General features: G+C 39.1%; 2 protein-coding genes across 11 annotated transcripts in view; both read left to right on the forward strand.

Moving 5' to 3' along the window:
- Positions 1-22,742, forward strand: part of CCDC88A (coiled-coil domain containing 88A) — a 160,120-nt gene extending 137,378 nt beyond the window's left edge. For 2 of the 3 annotated variants that reach the window (XR_002342712.1, XR_002342714.1), the window contains 8 exons: positions 359-601; positions 7,452-7,775; positions 8,086-8,254; positions 10,064-10,758; positions 17,671-17,842; positions 19,114-19,274; positions 20,114-20,290; positions 22,685-22,742. The gene's annotated coding sequence lies outside the window, so the exon portion shown is untranslated. Of the gene's footprint in view, positions 1-358; positions 602-7,451; positions 7,776-8,085; positions 8,256-10,063; positions 10,759-17,670; positions 17,843-19,113; positions 19,275-20,113; positions 20,291-22,684 lie in introns of those variants that run through there. The other variant, XR_002342713.1, reaches the window with a different exon arrangement.
- Positions 1-26,608, forward strand: part of MTIF2 (mitochondrial translational initiation factor 2) — a 41,839-nt gene that overhangs the window by 804 nt on the left and 14,427 nt on the right. Inside the window, exons 2-11 of one of the 8 annotated variants that reach the window (XM_013996153.2) lie at positions 359-601; positions 7,452-7,775; positions 8,086-8,254; positions 10,064-10,289; positions 10,647-10,758; positions 17,671-17,842; positions 19,114-19,274; positions 20,114-20,290; positions 22,685-22,824; positions 25,673-25,797. In XM_013996153.2, the coding sequence (XP_013851607.1) occupies positions 10,071-10,289; positions 10,647-10,758; positions 17,671-17,842; positions 19,114-19,274; positions 20,114-20,290; positions 22,685-22,824; positions 25,673-25,797 (1,106 nt within the window). In that variant the 5' untranslated portion in view covers positions 359-601; positions 7,452-7,775; positions 8,086-8,254; positions 10,064-10,070. Of the gene's footprint in view, positions 1-358; positions 602-7,451; positions 7,776-8,085; positions 8,255-10,063; positions 10,290-10,646; positions 10,759-15,516; positions 15,571-17,670; positions 17,843-19,113; positions 19,275-20,113; positions 20,291-22,684; positions 22,825-25,672; positions 25,798-26,608 lie in introns of those variants that run through there. The other 7 variants (XM_021087524.1, XM_021087527.1, XM_021087530.1 and 4 more) reach the window with 7 other exon arrangements.

Genomic DNA, 26,608 nt, shown 5'->3' on the forward strand with positions numbered 1-26,608 from the left:
GCATCTGTGACCCACACCATAGCTCAAGGCAACGCCCATCCTTAACCCTGAGAGAGGCCAGGGATCGAACCCTCATCCTCATGGATCCTAGTCAGGTTCCTAACAGCTGAGCCACCACAGAAACGCCTCCTCTCCTTTGAAATAATTAAATGTGACAGCCACAACTCACCTCTTTCAGAGACACTCTGCCTACCTCTTTGTGGGCTGCTACACTATCCTGCAAAACTGTCACTCCCTGCTTGAATGAGGCCTAAAATTCCACTAGAGTTTAATTTATGGATTTAGATTAAGCCTCATTGTTACCAATGCTCCAGAATCACACACCTGCCTCTCCCTTGAATGGAAACTCTTATCCAAGTTTCAGGAGGAAGTTGCAAAAAGAAAAATAAGTGCTTGTTAGAACTAACTAGGCGCAAGATGGCAGAAGATCTAATTCCAGTAGACCTTGGGCTTTGTATGTTCACTGTAATACATCAGCATGCTAAATGAGGGCACCCACCAATTGTCCCTGACAGTTGACAATTGCCATGACAACAACTGGAAAAGCCCACTCAAGGACTGAAAAGGAGTGGTCTGGCTCCAAACCACCCCCTATTCTCAGGTAAGTCATGAATATTCCTCCCACTCTTTCCAGTTTCCTCCCTTTTACATCAACCCTCCAAGATATATGATGTCTGCCTGAATTGCATAGAGAAGTTAATTTGCAAACTAGGTTCCCCCTTCTGCATTGTTTATCCATTGCTATCTCAGCATCAGTTTCGTTATTGGCTGTGGAAATCTGATCAGAAAAAATCCTCTCTTGGACTTCCTGTTGTGGTGCAGCAGAAAAGAATCTGACTAGGAACCATGAGGTTGTGGGTTTGATCCCTGGCCTCACTCAGTGGGTTAAGGCTCTGGTGTTGCTGTGAGCTGTGGTGTAGGTCGCAGACGTGGCTCGGATCTGGTGTTGCTGTGGCTCTGGTGTAGGCCGAAGCAACAGCTCAATTAGACCCCTAGACTGGGAACGTCCATATGCAGCGGGTTGTGGCCCTAAAAACACAAAAGACAAAAAAAAGAAAGGAAGAAAGAAAGAAAAAGAAAGAAAGGAAGGAAGGAAGGAAGGAAGGAAGGAAGGAAGAAACCTCTCTAGCTGAGACAAACTAGATTCCCATTGCAGGTCTAGTCAACCAACTCAGTAATAGAACCCAGCTGAAACGTAGATATTCCTAGGGATGTCGTATACTCTAGTAGGAATATATTTAGGTTATCCGGGGTGCAAATTGAAGGCCTGGAGAAGAAGCCTCTTAAGAAGACACCACAAAGTTTAGTTGTCCCTCCATATCCACAGGTTCTGAATCCATAGATTAATACAACAGCAGGTAAAAAAATTTCCCTCCCAAAAAATTCCAGAAAGTTCCAGCTGAATTTGCCATATATCAGCAACATTTTTTTTCATTTCTTAAAATTTTATTGAAGTATAGTTGATTTACAATGTTGTATTGATTTCTGCTATACTGCAAAGTGATTCAGTTCTACACATACACATATCCATTCTTTTTTAGAATTCCTTCCCCATACGGAATATTAGGTAGATTTCCCTATGCTATGCAGCAGGTCCCCTTTGAACATTCCATATACAATAGTGTGCATATGGCAATCCCAAACTTCCAGTCCATCCCTCCCCCTCAACTTTCCTCTTTGGTAATCCTAAATTTGTTTTCAAAGTCTGTGAATCTGTTTCTGTTTTATAAATAAGTTCATGTATATCATTTTAAAATTAGATTCCACATATAAGTGATATCATTTGATATCTGTCTTTGACTTCAGGTAGAATGATAATCTCTAGGTCCATTCATGTTGCTGCACATGGCATTATTTTGTTCTTTTTTATGGCTGAGTAATATTTGATGGTATATTTGATGGACATTTAGGTTGGTTCCATGTCTTGGCTATTGTGAATAGTGCTGCTATGAACATAGAGGTGCGTGTATCTTTTTTTTTTTTTTTTTTTGCTTTTTAGGGCCACACTGTGACATATAGAGGTTCCCAGGCTAGGGGTCTAATTGGAGTTACAGCTGCCGGCCTGCGCCACAGCCACAGCAGTGGCAGATCCCAGCCATGTCTACACCACAGTTCATAGCAAAGCTGGATCCTTAACCCACTCAGCAAAGCCAGGGATTGAACCTGCAACCTCATGGTTCCTAGTCAGATTCGTATCTGCTATGCCACAATGGGAACTCTGCATGTATCTTTTTGAATTACAGTTTGTCCAGATATATGCCCAGGAAGGGGATAACTAGATCATATGGTAGTTCTATTTTTCGTTTTTTGAGGAACCTCCATATTGTTTTCCATTGTGGTTGTATGAATTTACATTCCCACCAGCCTTCTAGGAGAGGTTCCCTTTTCTCCACACCCTCTCCAGCAGTTATTGTTTGTAGGCTTTTTTTTTTTTTTTTTCTAATACATTCACAGTATGTGGAAATTCCCAGGCCAGGGATCGAACCTTCACCACAGCAGTGACCCAAGCAATTTCAGTAATAACACCAGACCCTTAACCCCCAGGACCACAAGAGATCTCCTGTTTGCACTCTTTTTGATGATGTCCATTCTGACTGGTGGGAGGTGGTAGCTCATAATAGTTTTGATTTGCATTTTACTAAAAATTATTGATGTTGAACATCTTTTCAAATGGTTGCTGGCCATCTGTATGTCTTTGAAGAAATATCCATTTAGAGCTTCTGCCCATTACAAATTTTTTTTTCTTTTTTGGCTGCAACTACAGCATGCAGAAGTTCCCTGGCGAGGGACTGCACCCATGCCATGGAGTGACCCAACCTGCTGCAGTGACAACACAAAATCCTCAATCTGCTGAGCCACAAGGGAACAACTGCCCATTTGTTTATTGTGTTGTTTGGGTTTTTGTGTGTTTTTTTAATATATATATATATTGAGCTGCATGAGTTGTTTATATATTTTAGAGATTAATCTCTTGTTAGTTACTTCATTTGCAAATATTTTCAACCATTCTGTGTGTTGTCTTTTTGTTTCCTTTCCTGTGCAAAAACCTTTAAATTAGGTTCCAATTTTCAATTTTTATTTTTGTTTTTATTGCTCTAAGAGATGGATCAAAAAAGATATTAAGGGGAGTTCCCGTTGTGGCTCAGCAGTAATGAATCTGACTAGGAACCATGAGGACACAGGTTCAATCCCTGGCTTCACTCAGTGGGTTAAGGATCCGGTGTTGCTGTGAACTGTGCTGTAGGTCACAGATGTGGCTCGTATTTAGCATTACTCTGGCTGTGGTGTAGGCCAGAAGCTGCAGCTCTGATTTGAACCCTAGCCTGGGAACTTCCATATGCCCTGGGTGTTGAACCTGAAACACCTCTGACTCGAATCCAGCCTAAACCAAAAATGGGACTTCAACCCACTTTTTTTTTTTTTAATTAGAATCACTTACCTGGTGTCTGGATTTATTGAGGTTCAGATTCTTTGGGTCTCAGTACAGAAGGAATTCAGGGAGAGACAAAGTGATAGGCAAGAAATAGGTTTATTCAGATAGAAGATACAAGCAGGCAGGTGAGGAGGCTCTGCCCTGAGGATTGGGTGGACTACATTTTATAATCCAAGGAAAGTGGGGAGTGGGAAAAGACCCCCTTCTTCCTCATTCTTTGAGTAGATGGCAGTCTTATATCACTAGTTTTCCTTCATATCAGGTAAGAAAGTATTTGACCCTATGAGGTCAAACTAGGACTGTCATGGTGCTATTCAAATCAGCAGAAGGGTGATAACATATGCTAAGATATGTTGAATCATCAGGTTTCCATATAATGAGGATCTCTTACTTGGGAATGTCATCTTCCCCTTAAATTCCTATCCTTGGTCCTAAGGATCATTATCTAGCTGAACTTGAGTTCAGGCCTCCTTTTTATCTTTTCACTTAATGACCTGAGGCATATCTCATGCTTTTATTTATGGTTTTATAGCTAAGCAAGCCTGCTTCTTTCTACAAGATTCTGAAAACTTTCTGGAGCAAGTGTTCTTCCAGTGTTCCCTAGGTTTCCCTATCTGTGGTCCCCTACTGGGATTTCTACAACTACCTGTGTAACTGTCATACTCTATCCTTATCAGTGTGGCCATTAAAAAAAATGTATCTGACTGCAGTGGCTCAGATCACTGCAGAGCTGTGGGTTTGATCCCCAGCCCGGCACAGTGTGTTAAAGCTTCCAGTGTTGACAGCAGCTGCAGTGTAGATTGCAGCTGTGGCTCAGATTCAGTCCCTGGCCCAGGAACTTCCATATGCCATGTGTGTGGCTATAAAATAAGTAAAATAAAATAAGGAGTTCCTGCTGTGGCATATCCAGTTAAGGATCGGGTGTTATTTCTGTGGCAGCTTGGATTCAATTCCTGGCTCAGGAACTTCCATGTGCTGTGGGTGTGGCCAAAAAAAATAATAATAAGATAAAATAAAATATTCTCCTGAAAAGATCGAATCATTCGATAGGCCATTTCTGTTAGTTTTCCAGTGTACCAAGTGTCTCATCCTGATATCAGCCCTAAATCCCTTTGTGGGTATGGTGTCAGTGGCTAATGACTTGATTCTTGTAGAACTGAATGGTGGGTAACATTCTATTTGACAGTCGCCTCTTTTTCGGTCTTAATTTTGACTAAGGTTTGGGAGACATTTCATGACTAGTTTAATGGCAATATACTCATTATTGGAATTATAGGAATGCTCACTCCCAGGTCAGGTGAGGATTTAATTGATAAGCCACCCAACATGCTATTATTGGACTAAACCCTGTTTGACAGCAGTAAACAAAAGCCCCTGGACTGCCTATCTTACTAGTCTCTTATGGTCCAGGAAATGGTTCTCTCTTGTTGCTTCTTTCTATATGTAGAATTACACTATTATAATCACTGATCTTGTAGAACTCTAATCAATCCTTTCAATTAGTGTAATAATCATTAATTTTATCTGCGGCTTAGTCACACATCTGATAATGAAAGAAACAATAATCTTGTAAAATAGACAAAATACAATATAGGGAGTTCTTATCATGGCTCATCAGAAACGAATCTGACTAGTATCCATGAAGACGCAGTTTCCATCCCTTGCCTTGCTCAGTGGGTTAAGGATATGGTGTTGCCGTGAACTGTTGTCTAGGTCGCAGACGTGGCTCGGATCTGGCATTGCTGTGGCTGAAATGTAGGCCAGAGGCTACAGCTCTGATGGGACCCCTAGCCTGGGAACCTCCATATGCGGCTGGTGTGGCCCTAAAAAAGACAAAACAACAAAAACAAAAACACCCCCAAACAAACAAACAAAAAAGAATACAAGTAATATAGCTATTCATGTTACTGGAGTAGGCTCTTGTCTAACACTCTGGAATTAGTTGTCAGAGGAGACACATCTACTGATAAAGCAAAAGACTTCAGTGGAAAGGGGGCATTCGAGCAGGATAAGGAAAGCAAGGAGAACTGCTCTACCATGTGGCTTGCAATCTCAGGTTCTATGGAGGTGGCATTAGTTTCCAGGCTGTTTTGGGTTAGTCATCCTGCTCTTTTGGTCTGCCTCAGGGCCCTCCCTGGTGGTGTGCATCTCTCAGTCAAGACAGATTCAGCATGAGGGTTTCTGGGAGGCTGGCAGGACATACTATGGGCTGGTATCTCCTCCTTCCTTTTGGCTCTTCCCAAATTCTCCTGGTCAGTTTTCAGCATTTCTTATTGGGACCTCCTGTTGAGAGACAACTCATGCAAGTGGTTATTATCATGCCTGGCCAAGGCAGATGGTTTTGGTCAACAGTTCCCTAAGAGTTATATTAATAAGGTCTTCTGATCTATGATAGTTTCTTGGTCTTTTCTTATTTTTCATGGTCTTGACAGTTTTGAAGAGTTTTGTCTGATGTTTCCCCCATGGTTAGAGCAGTATTGTTGGTTTGGGGGAGGAATATCAGGGGGTCCATATCAACATGCCATTGCTGATGATATTTTTACCTTGTTTAGTTGGTTTAGGTGGTGTCTGCCAGGTTTCTTCATTATGAAGGTACTGTTTTTCCCTTTCCACATTCTTGGAAACAAATCACTAAGTCCAATCCACACTCAAGGGGAAGGAAATTAAGCTTTAAACTCCTAGTAGAAGTTATACACATATATTATGTGAAATTCTTCTGTAAGGAGGATTTGTTCCTTCTCCTCCATTTGTTTGTTTACATACAGACACGTGTGTACACTTTTTTCTTCCTTTTGTTTTGGTTTGGACCAGCCCCACAGCATATGGAGTTCCCAGGCTAGAGATCAGATCTGAACCACAATTGTGACCTATGCCACAGCTGCATCAATGCCAGATCATAACCCACTGTGCCAGGCATACTTATCTGATATTTGGGTTAAAATATAATACTATGCTATTTTGTTGTTCACATGTTTCCAGCTTTGGCTCTTTCAGATTGGTGCCTATTCCTTTCTTTTTTTTCTTTTTCTTTTTTTTTTTTTTTGGCTTTTTAGGGCTGCACCCATGGCATATATGGAAGTTCCTGGGCTAGGGGTAGAATTGGAGCTGAAGCTGCAGGCATACACCACAGCCAGAGCAACACCAGATCCAAGCTCCATCTGTAATCTATGCCGCAGCTTGCAGCAACTTAGGATCCTTAACCCACTGAGAGAGGCCAGGGATTGAACCCACATCCTCATGGATACTGGTTAGGTTTTCAACCAGCTGAGCCACAGTGGGAATTCCTGGTACCTATTCCTTTAACGGCCCTCATCTATTTTTCTTCCCTTTTTAAAAAGAGCCACTTTCTATATTTTGGTGTATTGCTTGAATTTTCCAGCAAAAAGATAGTATATATTATCTTTCTGACTAGAAAAGTACTGGTTATTTTTACTTTAACATTGAGGGGGGAATATATGACCACTACTTCGATGTTCCACCAATCAATTTCTGCTTGTCTACTGCTTGGCAAGGAAAAGAGACCAACAAATAATTTCTTGCAGAAGCTGCACTTCAGTGAGTGTTTGTGAAAGGTAAGTAAAATGAGAGCAATTGAAATGTACTTAAATAGTTTTTAAATGTGTTAAGTTTATTAAAAAGATTTTTCAGGATAGGAAGTTCCCATCATGGCTCGGAGGTTAACAAACCTGACTAGCATCAATGAGGTTGCACCTTCGATCTCTGGCCTTGCAAACCCTTATTATGAACCAGCTGCTTTATAAACTTAACCGCTATTCTGTTAAGTAGCACAATGAGGCACAGAAAGTTTACATAACATCCCCAAGACTATACAGCTGGGAATGAGCTTGAATTGGAACCCACTCTAGCTTTATTATTGCCAATGCCACCCACACGAGGCGACTTTTGAAAAAAGAAAAAGTTCCTCGCCCAGTACTAAATGGCTTTATCGCCTTGTTCCCTTAAAAATTTCCCTTCGTGTTAGTATGTCTTTTAAGGATATAACATTTCCCTGTTTTAGCTTTCCCTTGAGTGTAGGCGCCAAGGCCGCTCACAGCCCCAGAGCAGCAGTAATTTACTTTCAAGAAAGCTAAGGGATTTGCGGAAACAATTACCGACGCTGCGCAGTCAAATACCAAGGACATCCCCGATTGCCCTAGCGGCAACAGTTACAATTCAGAAATCCGACTTCTGACTTCCGGGTAAAACCGCTTCCGGCGGCACCGGAAGCCTGACGGGGACCCTTTCGGGATCGGACCGGCTGGCAGGTTGTCCTCCCGGGCCCAGAAGGTGATCTCCGCCCTGCTTCAGAATCCGGACGCCCCAGGCGCCATGTAGGAGTTGTGTAAGTGGAGTGTTTTATCCGGGTCGTTCCGGGGCGCGTGTATTGTTTGGGCTAAAGTGTTAGTGGCTCAAATGATAGACATTGTGCATTCAGGAGCATTTGACGATGTACTTAATCCCTGAGTGATCCGACTTAAAGCAAAACCTGTGTTACCAACCAGAAGCCGCCGGCTGCTTCCTCTCCACGAGCTCCGTAGCAGGTGTTCCTTACACCTGGCCTTGCCTCTGCCCAAGGCTTTCTGGGAAAGGGTTGGAGGCGAAGCCACCCTAGATCCTTAATTCTTCTACAGTGACTTCTTTTTACCTTTCAGATAACTTCCAAGGCTTCCAACTGTTTCAGTCAGACGTTTCCACCAACTCGAATACATTATTTTCAGCATCCTTTTTCAGATTCCATGATAAGAATATCCCAGCGACCAAAGAACACCGAAATCGGAGTCGGAAAGCCTAGATTCTAGACCTTATTGTCATCGATTAGCGGTATGACACTGGAGAAGGCTTTTGATCTTTCTGGACTCTATTTTCCTTTTCTGGAAAATTAGGGGCTTGGAATAAGTAGCAAATAAGATTCCTTCCAGTTTTGATGTTTGGCTTATTGCCCTCCAATATCTTTTTTGAATTCCTGCCTCAATGACATATCTGTGCTTGGTTAAAGTCCATGTAGGACCTTTCCTCTCATTCTATTAATCTGTGTCATTGTTAAATCTGGTTTTAGACTAATTAAAATTTTTTTTTCTTAAGGAATCTTGTGTTTCCTGAGCACTCTTTACTTCTTAGTCCACAGAAATGTACCTAAAAAAGATTTTTTAAATGTACAATTCTTGAGGTGTTTATGAATCATTATATTGGAACATTTTAAAGACAGTGAACTCGGAAGGAAGGGACTTTGACTTACTAAACTTCAAATTAACCACCTCAAATGCAGTGCCTGGAAGATGGTGCTCAGGAAATGTTTGCTGAAGAGGAAATTTGTGCTTCTTATTTTATTTATTTTTTATTTTTTTTGCTTTTTAGGTCGGCACCCGAGTCATATGGAGGTTTCCAGGCTTGGGGTCAAGTCGGAGCTGTAGCCGCCGGCCTAGGCCAGAGCCACAGCAACACACGACCTACTCCACAGCTCACGGTAAAGCCAGATCCTTGATCCACTGAGCAAGGCCAGGGATCGAACTCGCAACCTCATGGTTCCTAGTCGGATTCATTTCCACTGTGCCACAAGGGGAAATCCTTCTTATTTTAATTACTCCTTAAACACCTAAAAGCAAAGCTGTAAAATTCTTGTGATCAGAGGAAATAAGACTCCAGGAGAAAAAGAGTGTACTGCTGAGTTTTGAGTTCTATTGTGGTTTTCTTTCAAACTCTTCTTTCATCCTGAGAGTAGTATTCAAAACGTGTTATTCAGTAGGTATTTATTAGCATCATTCAGTAGATATTTACTGGCATTATTTAGCAGGTATTTATTGGATGCCTTCTTCCCACTCTGAAGCATCTACTTTGGGAGGGGATTGAGAAGAAGGGAAAATGTCAGGGTTGAAAGACAGCTCCAGGTAGAGGGAGCATATGTAAAGTTTCAAAGATAAGAAGACAACCCATTGGAGATTACAGGTGGGACAGAATAACAACAATTTGGGCGGTAGGAATGAAGGAAACTATAAGAGTGTAAGAGACGAAGTGAGAGATTAATGGAGGGCAGATAATAAGTCCTCACATAGCATGTTGTGAAGCTGTATATTAAGCTGGGGCTAATGGGTGTTTAGCAAGGAGTTGATGAGTTCAGATTTGCAATTAAAAAAAAAAAATCACTCTGGAATTCCCACTGTGGCACAGTGGTTTAAGAATCTTACTGCAGTGACTTGGGTCACTTCAGAGATGTGGGTTTGATCCCCTGCCCACCACAATGGGTTAAAGGATCCAGCATTGCCTGGAATTAACTCCTGGTCTGGGAACTTCCATATGCTGTGAGTGTGGCCATTGAAAAAAAGTTAATCTAGTTGTGATCTAGTGAGTTGATATTTCCAGAGTGAAAAAAGAACCCTTTATAAGTTTGTTGTTGTTATTTCAGTGTTATTAAGGTAATAACATTAACAATAGTATTAGCTAATATTTAGAGAGTACTTAATATTGAATCCCATCTCTGAATAGACTGTGAGCTCTTTCAGGGTGGGAAGCCAGTTTACTTATTATTTTAACTCCAGCACAGTGCTTTGCATGTAGTACATATCCAATTAATATGTGCTAACTTGATTTCAATATTAACCAAAATAATATTTTAAACCTTTTTTTTTTTCCTAGGAGAAATATGAACCAGAAGATTCTGAAGTTGGAGAACTTGCTACGATTTCACACTGTTTGTAGGCAGCTGCACAGCCTGTGTCAAAGAAGAATGTTAGCACAGTGGAGGCACGTGTTTTCATCTGCTTACCCTGCATGGACGGCTCAGCTGTATGCACACTCCGGGCAAACAGATGTACTCATCAGGGCTGCTTTATCTCAACAGAGGCTTCTGGCAACAAAGAAGGTAGTTACAGATTTCTCTTAATTTGCTCTTAAGATGAAAGTGCCCAGAGTCATGAGTAGAAATCCATTTTGAGTATTTCATCATTTAGGAAATCTCTATGCCTGAATATTACTCTCCAGGCAGTAAATCTTTGTGATAAATCTCTGTGAGGAAGGGAAGTTCTAGTTAGTTGCCTAGTAATGTTGATGAATTTGATTACTTATATCAGTGTATAACAGTTAATTAAGGATACAGGAATTTAAATTTTAGTCTAAGGTTTAGCAGCTTCATGACTGTGATAGGTATTCTAGAATAAATCTCAGTTGTCATTCAGAGTTTGTTCTTCCCTCTTCTTTATGCATTCTGAATATTTAATAGGAAGAAAGATCACAGAAGTCTCAGTTGTCTTCAAGAAAATCTAAAAAGGAGGTGGAGGTATGGATTGGAATGACTGTTGAGGAGTTGGCCAGAGCAATGGAGAAAGACATAGGTGAGCCAGATAATTTTATAAGGAAAAATATGGAAACATGGAAATACATGGTATTTTACTTGGAATGAGATTAAGGCATTCAACGATGAAAATTAGAGTGGTAGATGGTGTTAGATAATTCCATCCCTTGCCCAGGAGCTTCCACATGCTGCAGGCATAGCTAAAACAAACAAAACAAAACAAATAAAAATAATTAATTCCAATATTTTTCACTGTAGGTGACAAATCCTAGTTTCTTGGCTCTTTGCCAAATATAGTTTATTAAGATTTTGCTCTTAATAAAAGTGGAAAACATTTTTAAATTTGAACTAACCTTTCTTTATCAGAAGTTTTGTGGGCTGAAGTTCCCGTCATGGTGCAGCGGAAACGAATCTGAATAGGAGCCATGAGGTTTCGGGTTTGATCCCCGGCCTCGATTAGTGGGTTGGGGATCTGGCTTTGCTGTGAGCTGTGGTGTAGGTCGCAGATGCAGCTCAGTTCTGGCATTGCTGTGGCTCTGGTGTAGGCCAGCAGCTGTAGCTCCAATTAGACCCCTACCCTTGGAATCTCCATATGCCTCAGGTGCAGCCCTAAAAAGCAAAAAAAAAAAGAGGAAGTTTTGTGGGCTGTTAGAATAAGTCCAAAGAATGTTTGTGGACTGAGAGACCATGTTTATACTCATTTACTTTTCCTCTGTTTTTCTATAATTCTCTAATTTCCTTTTTTTTGCACTCATTTTGTCGATATCTGTAGTGTTGTGCTTACAGAAAAATATTTGTAGTAATAACTACACTACACCTTTTTTTAAAAAATTATTTTTTAGGGCCATACTTTCGACATAAGGAAGTTCTCAGGTTAGGCTTGAATTGAAGCTGCAGCTATAAGCCTACACCACAGCCACAGCAATGCCAGATCCAGGCCACACCTCTGACCTACAGCACAGCTCACAGCAATGCTGGATCCTTAACCCACTGAGCGAGGCCTGGGATTGAACCAGCAACCTCATAGATACTAGTCAGGTTCTTAACCTACTGAGCCACAACGGGCACTCCCAGCAACTTTTAATAATAATATTTTAATTAGAAATGTATAGCAACATTATCTTTTTTTATTCCTTCATTGCATCATTGATGTACAGTTGGCCCTTTATATCCATGGGTTCTGCATCTGTGGATTCAACTGACTGGGAATCAGAAATACTAAAAAAAAAATTCTAGGAAGTTCTAAAAAGCAAAACTTGAATTTGCCATGTGTCAGTGACTACTTAGCATTACATTGTTTAGTTACATAAATAGTCTGGAGGTGATTTAAAGTGTATGGGAAGATGTGTGTAGGTAATATGCAAATATTATGCCATCTTTATATAAGGGACTTTTTTTTTTTTTTTTTTTTTTTTGTCTTTTTGCCTTTTCTAGGGCTGCTGCTGCAGCATATGGAAGTTCCCAGGCTAAGGGTCTAATCGGAGCTGTAGCTGCTGGCCTACACCAGAGCCACAGCAACTCGGGATCCGAGCCACGTCTGCAACCTACACCACAGCTCACGGCAATGCCAGATCCCTAACCCATTGAGCGAGGCCAGGGATCGAACTTGAGACCTCATGGTTCCTAGTTGGATTTGTTAACCACGGAGCCACAATGGGAGCTCGCTATAAGGGAGTTATTATGCATATAAGTCAATGTATTTTGGTATGTTGGAGTGGGGGGCATCCTGGAACCAATCCCTTCATATACTGAGGAGCTACTGAATTTATTAACAATTTAGGATTGTTGGAACAAAGATTTCATTTTATTTTCATTATAAACTGATATTAAAATGCCTTAAACAAGAAATAGCCTAATATTGGGAGGGAGGGATTGGAAGTTTGGGATTAGCAGATGCAAACTAGTATATATAGGATGGATTACAAGATCCTACTATATAGTACAGAGAACTATATTTAATACCCTATAATAAACCATAATGGAAGAGAATATGAAAAAGAATTACTTTGTTGTACAGGAGAAATTAATACATTATAAATCAACTATATGCCAATAACACTAAAACGAAAAAGAAATAGTCTATTATTGTAGCAAAATAAAGTAACAAGTGAAGAAATTATTGGAAAAACGAAAGAATTGTAAATAATTCATTTTTATTGAACTGTTACTATATATTAATACTTTATATGTATTAACTCATGTAATTCTCACAGGGCTGTAGAAACAGGTATGATTATTATCCCCATTTATAGACTGAAACACCAGGGCATAGAGAGGTTAAATAATTGCCCAGGCCTTCACAGCTAGTGTCTGGTAGAGCCAGGATTTGAACTCTGGGAGTATTGCTCTAGAGCCGGTGCTCGTAGTCACAGACCAAATTATCTCTCAGGAAGTGTTATTTTGTAAATTGTAGCAGAGCTAGAGCTTTACTGTTTATCGTTCCTGAAAGCGTAACCACTATTTGTGAATATACATTTTTACAAAGAACGGAAAATTAGTACTCTGTCTTGTGCTTTTTTAACTTTGCAATTGGATTACATAGTCATTTTATAGCTAGGTAACTTTAAGAGAACAAACGGATATGGCCATATCATTCAGAATTTCTCCAAGGCAAATGGTATTGATATGACTTTATAAATGATGCTGATAACAGACTTGACTTTTAGAGCTTCGTCTTAGTGGCTTTTTTCAGATATGTATGAAAGCAGAAAGAATGGAATACTGAGCATACTGTATACATAAGCCAGTGACAACAATTTTTTTTTTTTTTTGCCATTTCTTGGGCCGCCCCTTCGGCATATGGAGGTTCCCAGATTAGGGGTCTAATCGGAGCTGTAGCCGCCGGCCTACGCCAGAGCCACAGCAATGCAGGATCCGAGCCGAGTCTGCAACCTACACCACAGCTCACGGCAACGCCGGATCCCCAACCCACTGAGCAAGGCCAGAGATCGAACCTGCAACCTTATGGTTCCTAGTCGGATTCGTTAACCACTGTGCCATGATGGGAACTCCAACAATTACTAATGTATAATTTAACTTTACATACTTCTATATCACTAAAGATGATTTTTTTTAAAACTTTGATACATACACACACACACCCATAACCATATAATTCCTTTGTATCACCAAATAAATAGAACAATTAAATATAAGTTTAATCCCATGGATCAGTGCTCTAAACCCAAAACTGATTTGCTATGATTTAAATAAAAGTGTATTTGAAGCTTATTTAATATTATATTCATACCTCTTTTGAATTTAAGATAGTTTTCACATGGTGAGTTTTTTTTTTTGTCCTTTGTCTTTGTAGGGCCGCAGCCACGGCATATGGAGGTTCCCAGGCTAGGGGTCTAATCAGAGCTGTTGCTGCTGGCCTATGCCAGAGCCACAGCAATGCCAGATCCAAGCTGCATCTGTGACCTACACCACAGCTCATGGCAACACCGGATCAAACCTGCAATGTCATGGCTCCTAGTTGGATTCGTTTCTACTGCGCCAAGACAGGAACTCCCACATGGTGAATTTTTTTGTTTGTTTTTTGTTTTGGCCATGTCAGCAGCATGTGGAAGTTCCCAGGCTGGGGATCAAACCTGTGCCATAGTGGTAATGCCAGATTCTTAACCTACCACTCCACAAGACAACTCATACATGGTGAATATTTTTAACTACTATATTAGCAAAGTACGTACACCCCCCTCCAGCCCCTCAGGTCAGTTAAAATAACTTGATGTAATATTTCTGGTTGAAATGCTTTGGGCACTCTTCTATATATAAATGTTTATTTACATCTTAGATAATGATAAAATAATATGTTGATACCATACTCATTTAATGTAGAGGGGGAAAAAACTATCTTTGTATAAGCTACCTCTCAAAGGTTAGAATAACATATTAGAAAACTATAATTATTGAATTACTAGGGATTTTTAGCATTATTAGAAAGAGAATATACTTATTTTAATTTTTATGTTTAGAAAGACTTTTTTTTTTGTCTTTTTAGGGCCACACCTGCGACATATGGAGGTTCCCAGGCTAGGGGTTGAATCGGAACTGTAGCTGCTGGCCTACACCACAACCACAGCAGTCAGATCTGAGTTGCGTCTGTGACCTACACCACAACTCATGGCAACACTGGATCCTTAACCCACTGAGTGAGGCCACGGATCGAACCCGTGTCCTCTATGGATACTAGTCAGTCTTGTTACTGCTGAGCCACAATGGGGAACTCCTTTTTTTTTTTTTTTCTTTCTTGGCCATCCCTTGGTATGTGGAGTTCCCAAGCCAGGGGTCAGATCCCAGCCACAGCTGCTACCTAAGCTGTAGCTGTGGCAATGCTGGATCCTTAGCCCACTGTACCAGGCTGGGGATCAAACCTGCATCCTGGTGTTCCCAAGACGCTTCTGATCCTGTTGCACCATAGCAGGAACTCCTAGAAAGACTTTTTTTTTGTTCTCTGAGAGCATATCCATGTAGAAAATTTGTGTTGTATCTTTTTTTAAAAGGTGTTTTCTTGGGAAAAGATGTGCGGAGATGCACAAGGAAGGGTTTCTTGGCATTATTATGGAGTAGGCTCCATGAGGTACTGAGGCTGGCTTACACCATTTTGTGAGCCAATTGGTAAATTATAAGGAATTAGATGAGCTGGTGGTTAAACACAGTCATTTAAAACTTTAAATCATATACGGAGGTAATAAAACTCATTACAATTTTCACTTGCAGTTCCTGTGTGAGGATGTTGGTTCGATCCCTGACCTGGTTTAGTGGATTAAGGATCTGGCATTGCCGAAAGCTGTGACTTGGGTTGAAGATATGTCTTGGATCCTGTGTTGTTGCTGTGCCTGTGGTGCAGGTCAGCATCTGCAGCTCTGATTCAACCCCTAGCCTTGGAGCTTCCATATGCTGCAAATGCAGCTGTAAAAAGAAAAAAAAATTTTTTTCCTCGTCTTAATTATTTTACTATGTTTTACTATTAATCTGTGTTCTTGAGGTTATTTACATTTATTATACCTCTGTGGTGGAAATACTATTTAATATTGTGCTGTTGCACATCTCTTTCCTTCTCTGTCTGTTCAATGAATCCATATTGGATGCTCGAAGTATTTGCACTATGGAAATTGGGAAATGCTTATAAATCAGGGACTTTTTCTTTCTTTTTTTTTTAGGGAGCCTTGTGAGTAAATATTTACTAACACACTGCTGAATAGAAAGTTCTGTAGCTGTAATGTTCTTATTTGAAGATGCTTTTCTTTTTTTATACCTTGTCTCTCAAAATATATATCTATAGAGTGACTGAAAGTCTGGAATTATAAAACTACTTATTTCATTATCATCGCTGTACATTTATTTATTACCTACAGGGAAATATGAGTAAAATTAAAACAGAGCACATTAAATAAAATGAAAATAACAGGGAGTTCCCACCTTGGTTCAGTGGAAACAAATCTGACTAGTATCCACGAGGACTCAGGCTCAATCCCTGGCCTCGCTTAGTGGGTTAAGGATCCAGTGTTGTCATGAGCTGTGGTGTAGGTTGCAGACATGGCTTGGATCCTGCATTGCTAAGCCTGTGGCATAGGCGGGCAGCTGCAGCTTCGATTCGATCCATAGCCTGGGAACTTCCATGTGCCCTGGGTGCGGCCCTAAAAAGACAAAAAAAAAGAAAAGAACAAATATTTTTCCTACGTCTCATGAGTTTTGTATGTCCTAAATAGATACATAAGTAAATAAGTTGTGTGTGTGTAGTCTGTGATACAGCATATGTATGTGTGCATGTATTTGTGTGTGTGTCTATATGTATATATAGTTATTTGGGGGTTCTGTTTTGTCAAATTCCCTAAACTTATTCTGGTTTGTCAGAGTCCCCAAAATTGATACTTGGAAATACTTTTGTCGTCCTTCCTATACATGCACAGGGTGGTGAAAAATTTGCATTGCCTGACCTGGTCATACAGTCTGAGCTGAGGTTCAATAAGACAGCGCTCTGCCTTTGCTACTCTCATACTATCAACGAGTGTCATTTTTGTGATTTATTTAGTGTTATATGTTTTTCAGTTTGTGCTTTTTGTTGGTGATTTCTCTGTTTAAAGTGGTCCCTTAGCATGTTACTGAAATGCTGTTTAGTCTTACTAACTACAAAAAGGCTATAATGTACCTTACAGAGAAAATACATGTGGTAGATAAACTTTATTGAGGTGTTAGTTATAGTGCTGTTGAACATAAGTATATTGTTAGTGAATCAAAAATATGCATTAAATAAGTTATCTTTAAACAGAAACACATAAAACAAGATATGATTAGCTGATGAAAATATTATGACCTGAGGCCGAAGGAATATAACTTCTCTATTTCCCCTCGGATCAATGATTCAGTACTTGCTAATTCAGTGTTCCCAGTGAGTTTATAAAACAATACCTTGAATAATGAGAATTGACATGCAGTTTAATGTTTTTATTACTTGTTCAGGTGGTTCATAAGATACATAGTAAATATTCAAATATTTATGAAATTGCAGAGATATCAGTTAATATAAATATATCATATTTTATTTTTTTACTTTAATTATTTATTTATTTATTTTTTGCTTTTTAGGGCCACATTCATGGCATATGGAGGTTCCCAGTCTAGGGGTCTAATCGGAGCTGTAGCCTCTGGCCTACGACACAGCTACAGCATGTCAGATCCAAACCGCGTCTGCAACCTACACTAACTACAGCTCACAGCAATGTTGGATCCTTAACCCAGTGAGCGAGGCCAGGGATCAAACCTGAGTCCTATAATATTTTAAAGATTATTTTCTTTTCAGCTTTTTTTGGTTTGTTAACATTAGAGAAACAGCTTATATAATTATTCTTCTTATTGAGTGTATTTTTATACAGACATTTATTAATAGAAGTCACTTTCTTGAACATTTAATTCATGATCCTAAAAGGTTTTATCTTATTCCACTCAGATTTTATATATGAATCTTTAATGAACACTGCTGTTGACATAGATTCACTAGAAGCAGACTCACATTTAGATGAAGTTTGGATCAAAGAAGTGATAAAGAAGTCAGGGATGAAGTTAAAATGGAGTAAATTAAAACAGGACAAAGTCAGAGAAAATAAAGATGCTGTAAAAAGGTAAAACTTGATTGTATATTTGTTAAAGGAATGAGACTGTATTGTTTTAGACTTTATTTATTTATTTATTTATATTTTGCTTTTTAGGGCTGGACCCCCGGCATATGGAGAGTCCCAGGCTAGGGGGGGAGTCAGAGTTGTAGCTGTTGGCCTATGCCAGAGCTACAGCAACACAGAATCCGAGCTGTGTCTGCAATCTATACCACAACTCATGGCAATGCCAGATCCTTAACCCACTGAGCAAGGCCAAGGATCGAACCTGCAACCTTGTGGTTCCTAGTTAGATTCGTTTCTGCTGCGCCGCAATGGGAACTCCTGTTTTACACTTTTAAATGGAAAGATTTACCTTAAAATTCCTTTAGCAATTAAAATGATATGTGAGCATAGGTTAAACTTTTCTTCAAAGTGCTTGAAACATCAAAAAGTATATTGAGGTTATTATGAAACTGAGTCATTTTTCTTATTTTGCCAAATGTATATGTTGACCCTGAATTTTATTATTATTATTTTTTTTATTTTTATTTTTATTTTTTTTGTCTTTTTGCTATTTCTTTGGGCCGCTCCCGCGGCATATGGAGGTTCCCAGGCTAGGGGTCGAATCGGAGCTGTAGCCACTGGCCTACACCAGAGCCACAGCAACGCGGGATCCGAGCCACGTCTGCAACCTACACCACAGCTCACGGCAACGCCGGATCGTTAACCCACTGAGCAAGGGCAGGGACCGAACCCGCAACCTCATGGTTCCTAGTCGGATTCGTTAACCACTGCGCCACGACGGGAACTCCCTGACCCTGAATTTTAAAATTTTATTTATTTATTTATTTATTTATTTTGTCTTTTCTAGGGCTGCACCCGCAACATATGGAGGTTCCCAGGCTAGGGGTCCAATCAGAGCTATCTATAGTCGCTGGCCTACACCATAGCCACAGCAACTTGGGATCCAGGCCACGTCTGCAACTTGAATTTAAAAATTTTATTCAATTCTACTTGTTGCTATGAAGATGCCAGTAATAGCCGTGCAGTCTATATGTTTTATCATAAGTCATCATGTGTACTGAAGAGGACAATAGTTATGTCTAATCAAAGCTGAATGTTGAGTTTTATTGTTAATGGTAGTTCACAGAGGTAATTGCTAATTGCTATGTCTAATCAAAGCTGAATGTTGAGTTTTATTGTTAATGGTAGTTCACAGAGGTAATTGCAAACAAATTTACTGGCTATAAAGTGTTTCTGATATTTAAGAAATGAAAATCCTTTACTGTTAATTATAGGCCCCAGGGAGATCCAGCTTTATTAATCCCAAGGTCTCCAGTTGTTGCTATAATGGGCCATGTTGATCATGGGAAAACAACATTACTTGACCAACTGAGAAAAACTCAAGTGGCAGCAATGGAAGTTGGAGGCATCACTCAGCACATTGGTGCCTTTCTTGGTATGAACACAAATTGCCTTACAGTGTGCTTGGGAATCCCACATGATATTTTCTTAAACTAAGTGTTGTAGTATAAAGTAAACAAAGTAAAATGAAGGCTAAAGCTTAAAGCTATTGGTTTGATGAAGTGTAGAGCAAGTGGTCAATAAAGTTTATTTTGTACATTCTATAAGAAGAAAAGTAAACCTTTTTTATTTGAGCCCATTCTTAGTTTGGTTGAATGAGTCTAAGATTCTTCAGTGCTAGGTTGTGGTAATGCTACTACTCATAATTAAATAACAGCTATCATTTGCTGAACAGCTAATATCATGAGGTAGATAATAATATTCCTACATACATATGAACAGTCTGAGGCTTATTTAGGTTAAGTTACTTTCTTAAAGTACACAACTAGTAAGTGGCAAAGCCAGGATTTAAACCCAAAGCTGTGAGACTCATATCCTGAGCTTCTCATTGTGTACTAAATTACCTCTGCCTGCTGTACAAGGCAGTTGTGCAGCTGGTGTTTGTTAATGGAATGGTGGCTGCCTATACAACTATTGGTCTGTTGTTTATGTAGAATAGATACCAGTTGGTACATTTATGAAAGTAGTTATATTCTAGAAATAGGAAGAGTTGTTGTTTGAAATTATTACATGGAAAAGAAAACTCTAAAAGTCTCACTGGTGTATTATCACTTTGCATTGTGGAATGATGGTCTGTGTTGTTCTAATTAAGATTAATAGAAAAAATAAAATTATTTTGAAGAATTATTTAGTTGATTATGTCGTGTATATTTCTTCGTATTTAGGATGTGCATATTTGAGCCCTTTAATGTCCTTGGATTTCTATTTCCACAGTCTCTCTGCCTTCTGGGGAAAAGATAACCTTTCTTGATACTCCAGGACATGCTGCTTTCTCAGCAATGAGAGCCCGAGGTGCCCAGGTCACTGACATTATCATATTAGTTGTAGCTGCAGATGACGGAGTGATGAAACAAACTGTAGAATCCATTCAGCATGCCAAAGATGCTCAAGGTACTGTGTAGCTGATTTATGTATCAGAAATGAAGTGGCTTTAAAAAAAAAAAAAAAACTGTACTGCATAGATTAGCTATTACTACATTTTGATCATTTAATTTTCCTGGCAGTTTCACAGTTATACCTGTTTTACAGATAAGACTGAAAGACAGTTGAATTTTTTTCCCACAGACATTAACTACTAAGAAAGGTGTAGTAGGATTCAACTTGGGACTTGTGACCACAGATATAGTCTTTCTTCTCCTGTTTATGTACTTGGCATGGTGTAACAACTTAGCAGTCTCAAATGCCATTTTATTTTATTTTTTTTTAAATTTTGTGTCTTTTTTTTTTTTTTTTATGGCTGCACCTGTGGCATATGGAAGTTCCCAGGCTAGGAGTCAAATTGGAATTGCAGCTGCTGGCCTACGCTATAGCCACAGCAAAGCAGGATCCAAGCCGTGTCTGCAACCTATATCACAGCTCTCAGCAATGCTGGATTCTTAATCCACTGAGCAAGGCTGGGAATTGAAGTGTGTCCTCATAGATATTAGTTGGGTTTGTTACCACTGAGGAACAATGAGAATTCCTCAAATGCCTTTTTAAAAACTTCTCATGGAAATTTAAAACAGATATAAAAGTAAGCCTAGAATAATAAACTTCTATGTACCCAACACCTAAGTTCATAATAAGTTGCAAAGTGGTAATATTCTAATTGTTATTCCCAATTCATTTATTATCTGGAATTCTTCTCTGTAAGTAGACTCTCTCATCTGCTTTAAATAAGTTCTTAGAGTTCCTGTCATGACGAAGCGGGAACTAATCTGATTAGAAACCATGAGGTTGTGGGTTCAATCCCTGGCCTAGCTCAGTGGGTTAAGGATCCAGCATTGCTGTGAGTTGTGTAGATCGAAGATGCAGCTTGGATCTGGCATTGCTGTGGCTGTGGTGTAGGCTGGCAGCTGTAGCTCCGATTAGACCCCTAGCCTGGGAACCTCCATAGGCCTTGGGTGTGGCCCTAAAAAGCAAAAAAAAAAAAATTCTTATTTGGTCAAAGGTATAAAATTGAAACTTTTGCAAAATTACTTGGCTATCTTATCCCTTATTTCTTCACTTAAAAAATTATAATAATACCACATTCATAATTTGTACATTATTATTATTCTGATATGACCCTACTTTCACTGAGAAGAAATACTGTTTTCTTGAGAAAATGTGCCTGAAGGAGTGCATCATATTCCCCTAGGTTTGCTGGCAAGAAAAAAAAAAAGGTTGAGAATCATTGATCTAGTCCAGTTTTTCTTTTTTTCTTCTCACAGCATGACAACTAAGACCCAGAGGGTGGCAGGAACTTCCCCCAGTTATAGTTAATTTGTAATATGTCTGCATTTGGAATACAGTCTTCTAGCTTCAGTGTTCCTCTCTTTTAATTCCTCAAAACTGCCTTTGTGGAATGGGCTATGTTCTTAATGATCTTAAGGACTCTAACAAAAATAAGAGTGATAAATTTGTCAAGGATACTGTAACAGAGCAATTGGCTGAGATAGTATAAATTCCTTACATCATGGAATGCATGCTTTCTGTACCTATTCTCTGGGTCCTTTTACATTCCCGCTTATCAATTTGGAATGACTTTTTCATAATAGTGGGTTGTGGATTGCATAGCTTTTTGTGTGTGTTTTCAATTTCTTTCCCTTTGATACCTGAGAAAATTGCAGAGTTGGTGAAACCATCCAGAGAATTATCTCCTAGAATTTTGTGTGAGTTCTCTAATGAGAGGAAATGTTTAGTAAGAACAAGTAAATTATAAGATTATTTGGTTCATTCATTAAGTAAACGTTTACTGAGAACCTATTATGTATCAGTCACTGAGCTATGTGTGAAGAAAGAGTTGCTCTATATCCTAAAAAATAGTTAACAGTAATGATACTTAGTTCACTCCCAGGGTGAGATGTTGGGTTTTAACAATGAGTCAATAGTTCCTGAAAAGAAGAGGCAAATGATCTAGTGATAATAGAATTGAATTAGAATTTTCTCTTGATTTTTTTTTTTTTCCTGGAGATTATTTCTAGTGTAGTTGCTGGTTTTGCTTTCAGGATTAAGGATAGGCCTTTCTTTTCCCTAAATACTGTGGTGTATTCTTTTTTTGTTTTTATTTTTTAATCATCACAGGTGTCTATTCTTAATTCAGAATATTCTTATAATTGCAGTTTTGACATCTCTCATCTGGAATCCTTCGTTACATGTAGAAAGCAGAGAAGGGTGGGTCTAAAGGGAGTCTTTTTAGGTCTTTTGTTGGAGAAATACATCCACTGAGTCAAGAGAACGCCAGAAAAGGTTGGTGTCTTTCACTGTAAATACCTGGAATTGAAGTGTCACCATTTGTACTCTTCTTAACTCTGTCTCTTTCAGTACCAATTGTCCTTGCCATAAACAAATGTGACAAAGCTGAGGCCGATCCTGAGAAAGCGAAAAAAGAACTTCTAGCTTATGATGTGGTTTGTGAGGATTATGGAGGTGACGTTCAAGCAGTGCATGTCTCTGCACTCACGGTAAGTGCAGGCATTGCAGGGCCTGTGTGTTCAGATAGGAATGCTACGCATAATGCACATAGAATGTTATACTTAGAGGAAATTTTGACAAACATAATTTCTGTCGTTGTTTAAAAATTCTCTGAGTACTCCACAACCTGGTACCATTGCCCTAGTTTGGCAGTTTAGAAATTAGGCTCAGGGAGTCCCTGTTGTGGCTCTGTAGTAACAAACCCAACTAGGATCCATGAGGATGCCAGTTCAATCCCTGGCCTTGCTCAGTGGGTTAGGGATCTGGCATGGTGTTGCCGTGGCTGTGGCATAGACCAGCAGCTGCCTCTCTGATTCGACCCCTGGCCTGGGAACTTCCATATGCCGCAGGTATGGCCCTAAAAAGAAAAAGAAATTAGGCTCAGAAAGGTCAGTCACCAATCCAGGGAAAACTAATGCTTTTCTTACTACGAGACACTTGGAATGAAGAGAGTAAGTGGTAAATGCTCTGGGGATAGGATAATAGTAGGCTAAAGACCATTTTAAGCAGAAATGAAATCCAGTTGGTAATAAAAAGTGCTTGTTTTTAATAGTAAAAAAAAACCACAAAAAACCCTATAGAGTAAGTCTTAGGGTATTTAAGAGCGATTTAAACAACGTTTACTGATACAGTGTTGAAACATTTGCGTTCAGTTTGTTATTGATTGACTCAACGTTTCTATGAATTAAACTGCTGTAAGTTTTATACTTGTTTTGTTTGTCTGTTTGGTCGTTTTGCTTTTTAGGGCTGCACTGCAGCATATGGAGGTTCCCAGGCCAGGGGTCGAATCGGAGCTATAGCTGTCGGCCTACGCCATAGCCATAGCAGTGCCAGATCCGGCTGCGTCTGCGACTTACACCACAGCTCATGGCGATACCAGATCCTTAACTCACTGACCGAGGCCAAGGATCAAACCTGTAACCTCATGGTCCCTAGTTGGATTCATTTCTGCTGTGCCACAATGGGAACTCTGAGTTTTATAATGTTATTTGTTATGAATTTCATTTTCTTTTAAATTACAAAAAAAATTTTTTGGGGGGTGTGAAAAACACCAAGGAAGCTCAGAACCTACTTTGTGACAGCATTTTCCAATTCTCTTGTCCTATATAGGTTGTTGCTAAGTAACAATTTCTTTTTTTGTCCATTCTTATGGTATTCTATAGTTTACTCAAAATGTAGATTTTTTTCCTTCTGATCATTCACTAAAGGGATTGTACTGTATTTGACCACCTTCTTCCAATTAAGTCTCATTTTATCTTTACTTTTCCTAAATTTGTTTTCTCCAGGATGCTTAGAAGTTGTGCCTCCTTTAATAGTAAAACTATACCTCTTTTTCTCTAAAACTCATAACATGCTACCTTACTTTGTTATCTTTCTGATAAACCTTGATTGTCATTGTGCTCTGGAAGCCACATGGCAAGATTAGAACATTTGAAGACATGACCATTTTTTTTTGCCCAGGTACCATCAGATGAGTAGATAGATAGATAAATGATAGATAAATGAGTAAAGCTGCTTAGGCAAATTTAGAGGCATGAAGAGATGATTTCTGAGGAATTGAGGGTAAGAGAGTGGCAGGGAAATAAGATAGAGCTTCCTTCAAGGTAAGAATAGAGGACTACTTCATGCAAAGAAACAACCCAAGCTCTGCTTTTTCAGAGTAGCAGTTTGTAAATTGGAGTAAATACTAGGAATAAGTAGATGGGTAAGCAGAGAGTTTAGTCAGTTTTGTCTACGGTTGTGTCTGTCGTTTTGTACTCTGTAATAACTGTGAGCAATCTCTTAACAGACATGGAAAATGAAAGAATCCCTTTCCCATCAGTTCCAGTTCCATCACCACTTAATCAGCTGCATGATCTGTGAGCCCTAGAAAGCATAGTAAACACAGATTATTAAAGGTGAAAGAATCATCTAATCTAGCTGCCTCATTTTACAATTGAGGAAAGGAAAGGAAAGCCAGGGAAGTGAAGTGATTTTCCAAGGTTGCACATCCGGGTGGTTAGAATGTAGCATACAGCCTGAGTCTAGTTAGTGCTTTTTCTCCTTATTTGTTTAATAAGAGTGAGAAGTGGGAATTCACGTTGTAGCTCAGTGCTAACGAACCTGGCTAGTATCCATGAGGATGTGGGTTTGATCCCTAGCCTTGCTCAGTGAGCTAAGGATCTGGCGTTGTCATGAACTGTGACGTAGGTTGCAGATGCGGCTCTGATCTGGTGTTGCTGTGGCTGAGGTGTAGACTGCAGCTATAGCTTCAATTAGATCCCTAGCCTGGGAACTTCCTTATTATGCCATGGATGCTGCCCTAAAAAGACAAAAAAAAAAAAAAAAAAAAAAAAAAAGAATAAGAAGTGCTTGATTTATTTATTTTGCGGGATTCTTGAGTGGATCAAATGAAATCAATGAAATTGGATAGAACTTCAGTGTAAAGTAGCATTATAAAGAAAGAGGAAGAAAACAATTGTAGAGATGGAGGAGACAGTTAAGCATGTATTTATTCAAGAGTATTAATAAGCACTAGTGGCCATCCTTATATATATGTTACAAAAATATATACATATTTTATAAATATGTATATTGTATATATTATTATATGTATGTATAGCCACTATTCCTTGCAAGATCTGCCCCGAGTCAGATTTTCTTGCTAGTCTTCTTTCCTTCCCTCCTTTTCCTTCTTCCGAAGCTTCCTTCCTTGTAATAGGATAATAGGGTAAGTCATATTTCTAATGCTTAAAAGTATGACTATTGAGGATTATTGGCTTTCTGACCCTAGTATTTACATTTACAGGTAATGTTTATTAACGTATATTAACACCTTTTTTTGCGTGTGTGTTAAAGGGTGATAATATGATGGCTTTGACAGAAGCAACAGTTGCTCTTGCAGAGATGTTAGAATTGAAAGCAGACCCTACTGGTCCAGTTGAAGGAACAGTAATAGAATCTTTCACAGACAAAGGAAGAGGGTAGGTCTGTTAAAATGATTGCTTTCTAATGATTTTATTCTATTGTTTTCATGACTTGATTATATAACAATATATTTTTAAAAATTTATTATACTTGATTTACATTGTTCTGTCAATTTCTGTTGTACAGCGAAGTGACCCAGTCATACTTATATATACACTCTTTTTCTCATATTATCTTTTATCATGTTCTATTACAAGTGACTGAATATAGTTCCCTGTCTATATAGCAGGACCTCGTTGTCTAACCATTCTAAATGTAATAGTTTGCCTTTATTAACCCCAAACTCACAGTCCATCCCACTCCTTCCCCCTGCCGCCGGCCCCAGCAACTACTGTTCTTCTCTCCATGTCTTTTAAGTCTGTTTCAGCTTTATAGATAGGTTCATTTGTTCATTTGTGCCATATTTTAGGTTCCACATGTAAGTGATATCATATGGTATTTGTCTTTCTCTTTCTGACTTATTTCACTTAATATGAGAAGCTCTAGCTGCATCCATGTTGCTGCAAATGGCATTAGGTTTGTTCTTATGACTGAGTAGTAGTCCATTATGTATATGTAGCACAACTTATTAATGCATTCATCTGTTTGATGGACTTTTAGGTTGTTTCCATGTGTTGGCTATTGTGAATAGTGCTGCAGTGAACACAGGGGTGCATGCATCTTTTTCAATGAAAGTTTTGTCCAGATATATGCCCAAGAGTGGGATTACTGAATTGTGTGGTAGTTCTATATTTAGTTTTCTGAGGAACCTCCTTTCTGTTTTCCATAGTAGTTGTACCAATTTACACTCTCACCAAAAGTGTAGGA

This window comes from Sus scrofa, chromosome 3 (assembly GCF_000003025.6).
Source record: "Sus scrofa isolate TJ Tabasco breed Duroc chromosome 3, Sscrofa11.1, whole genome shotgun sequence".
Lineage (NCBI taxonomy): Eukaryota > Metazoa > Chordata > Mammalia > Artiodactyla > Suidae > Sus > Sus scrofa.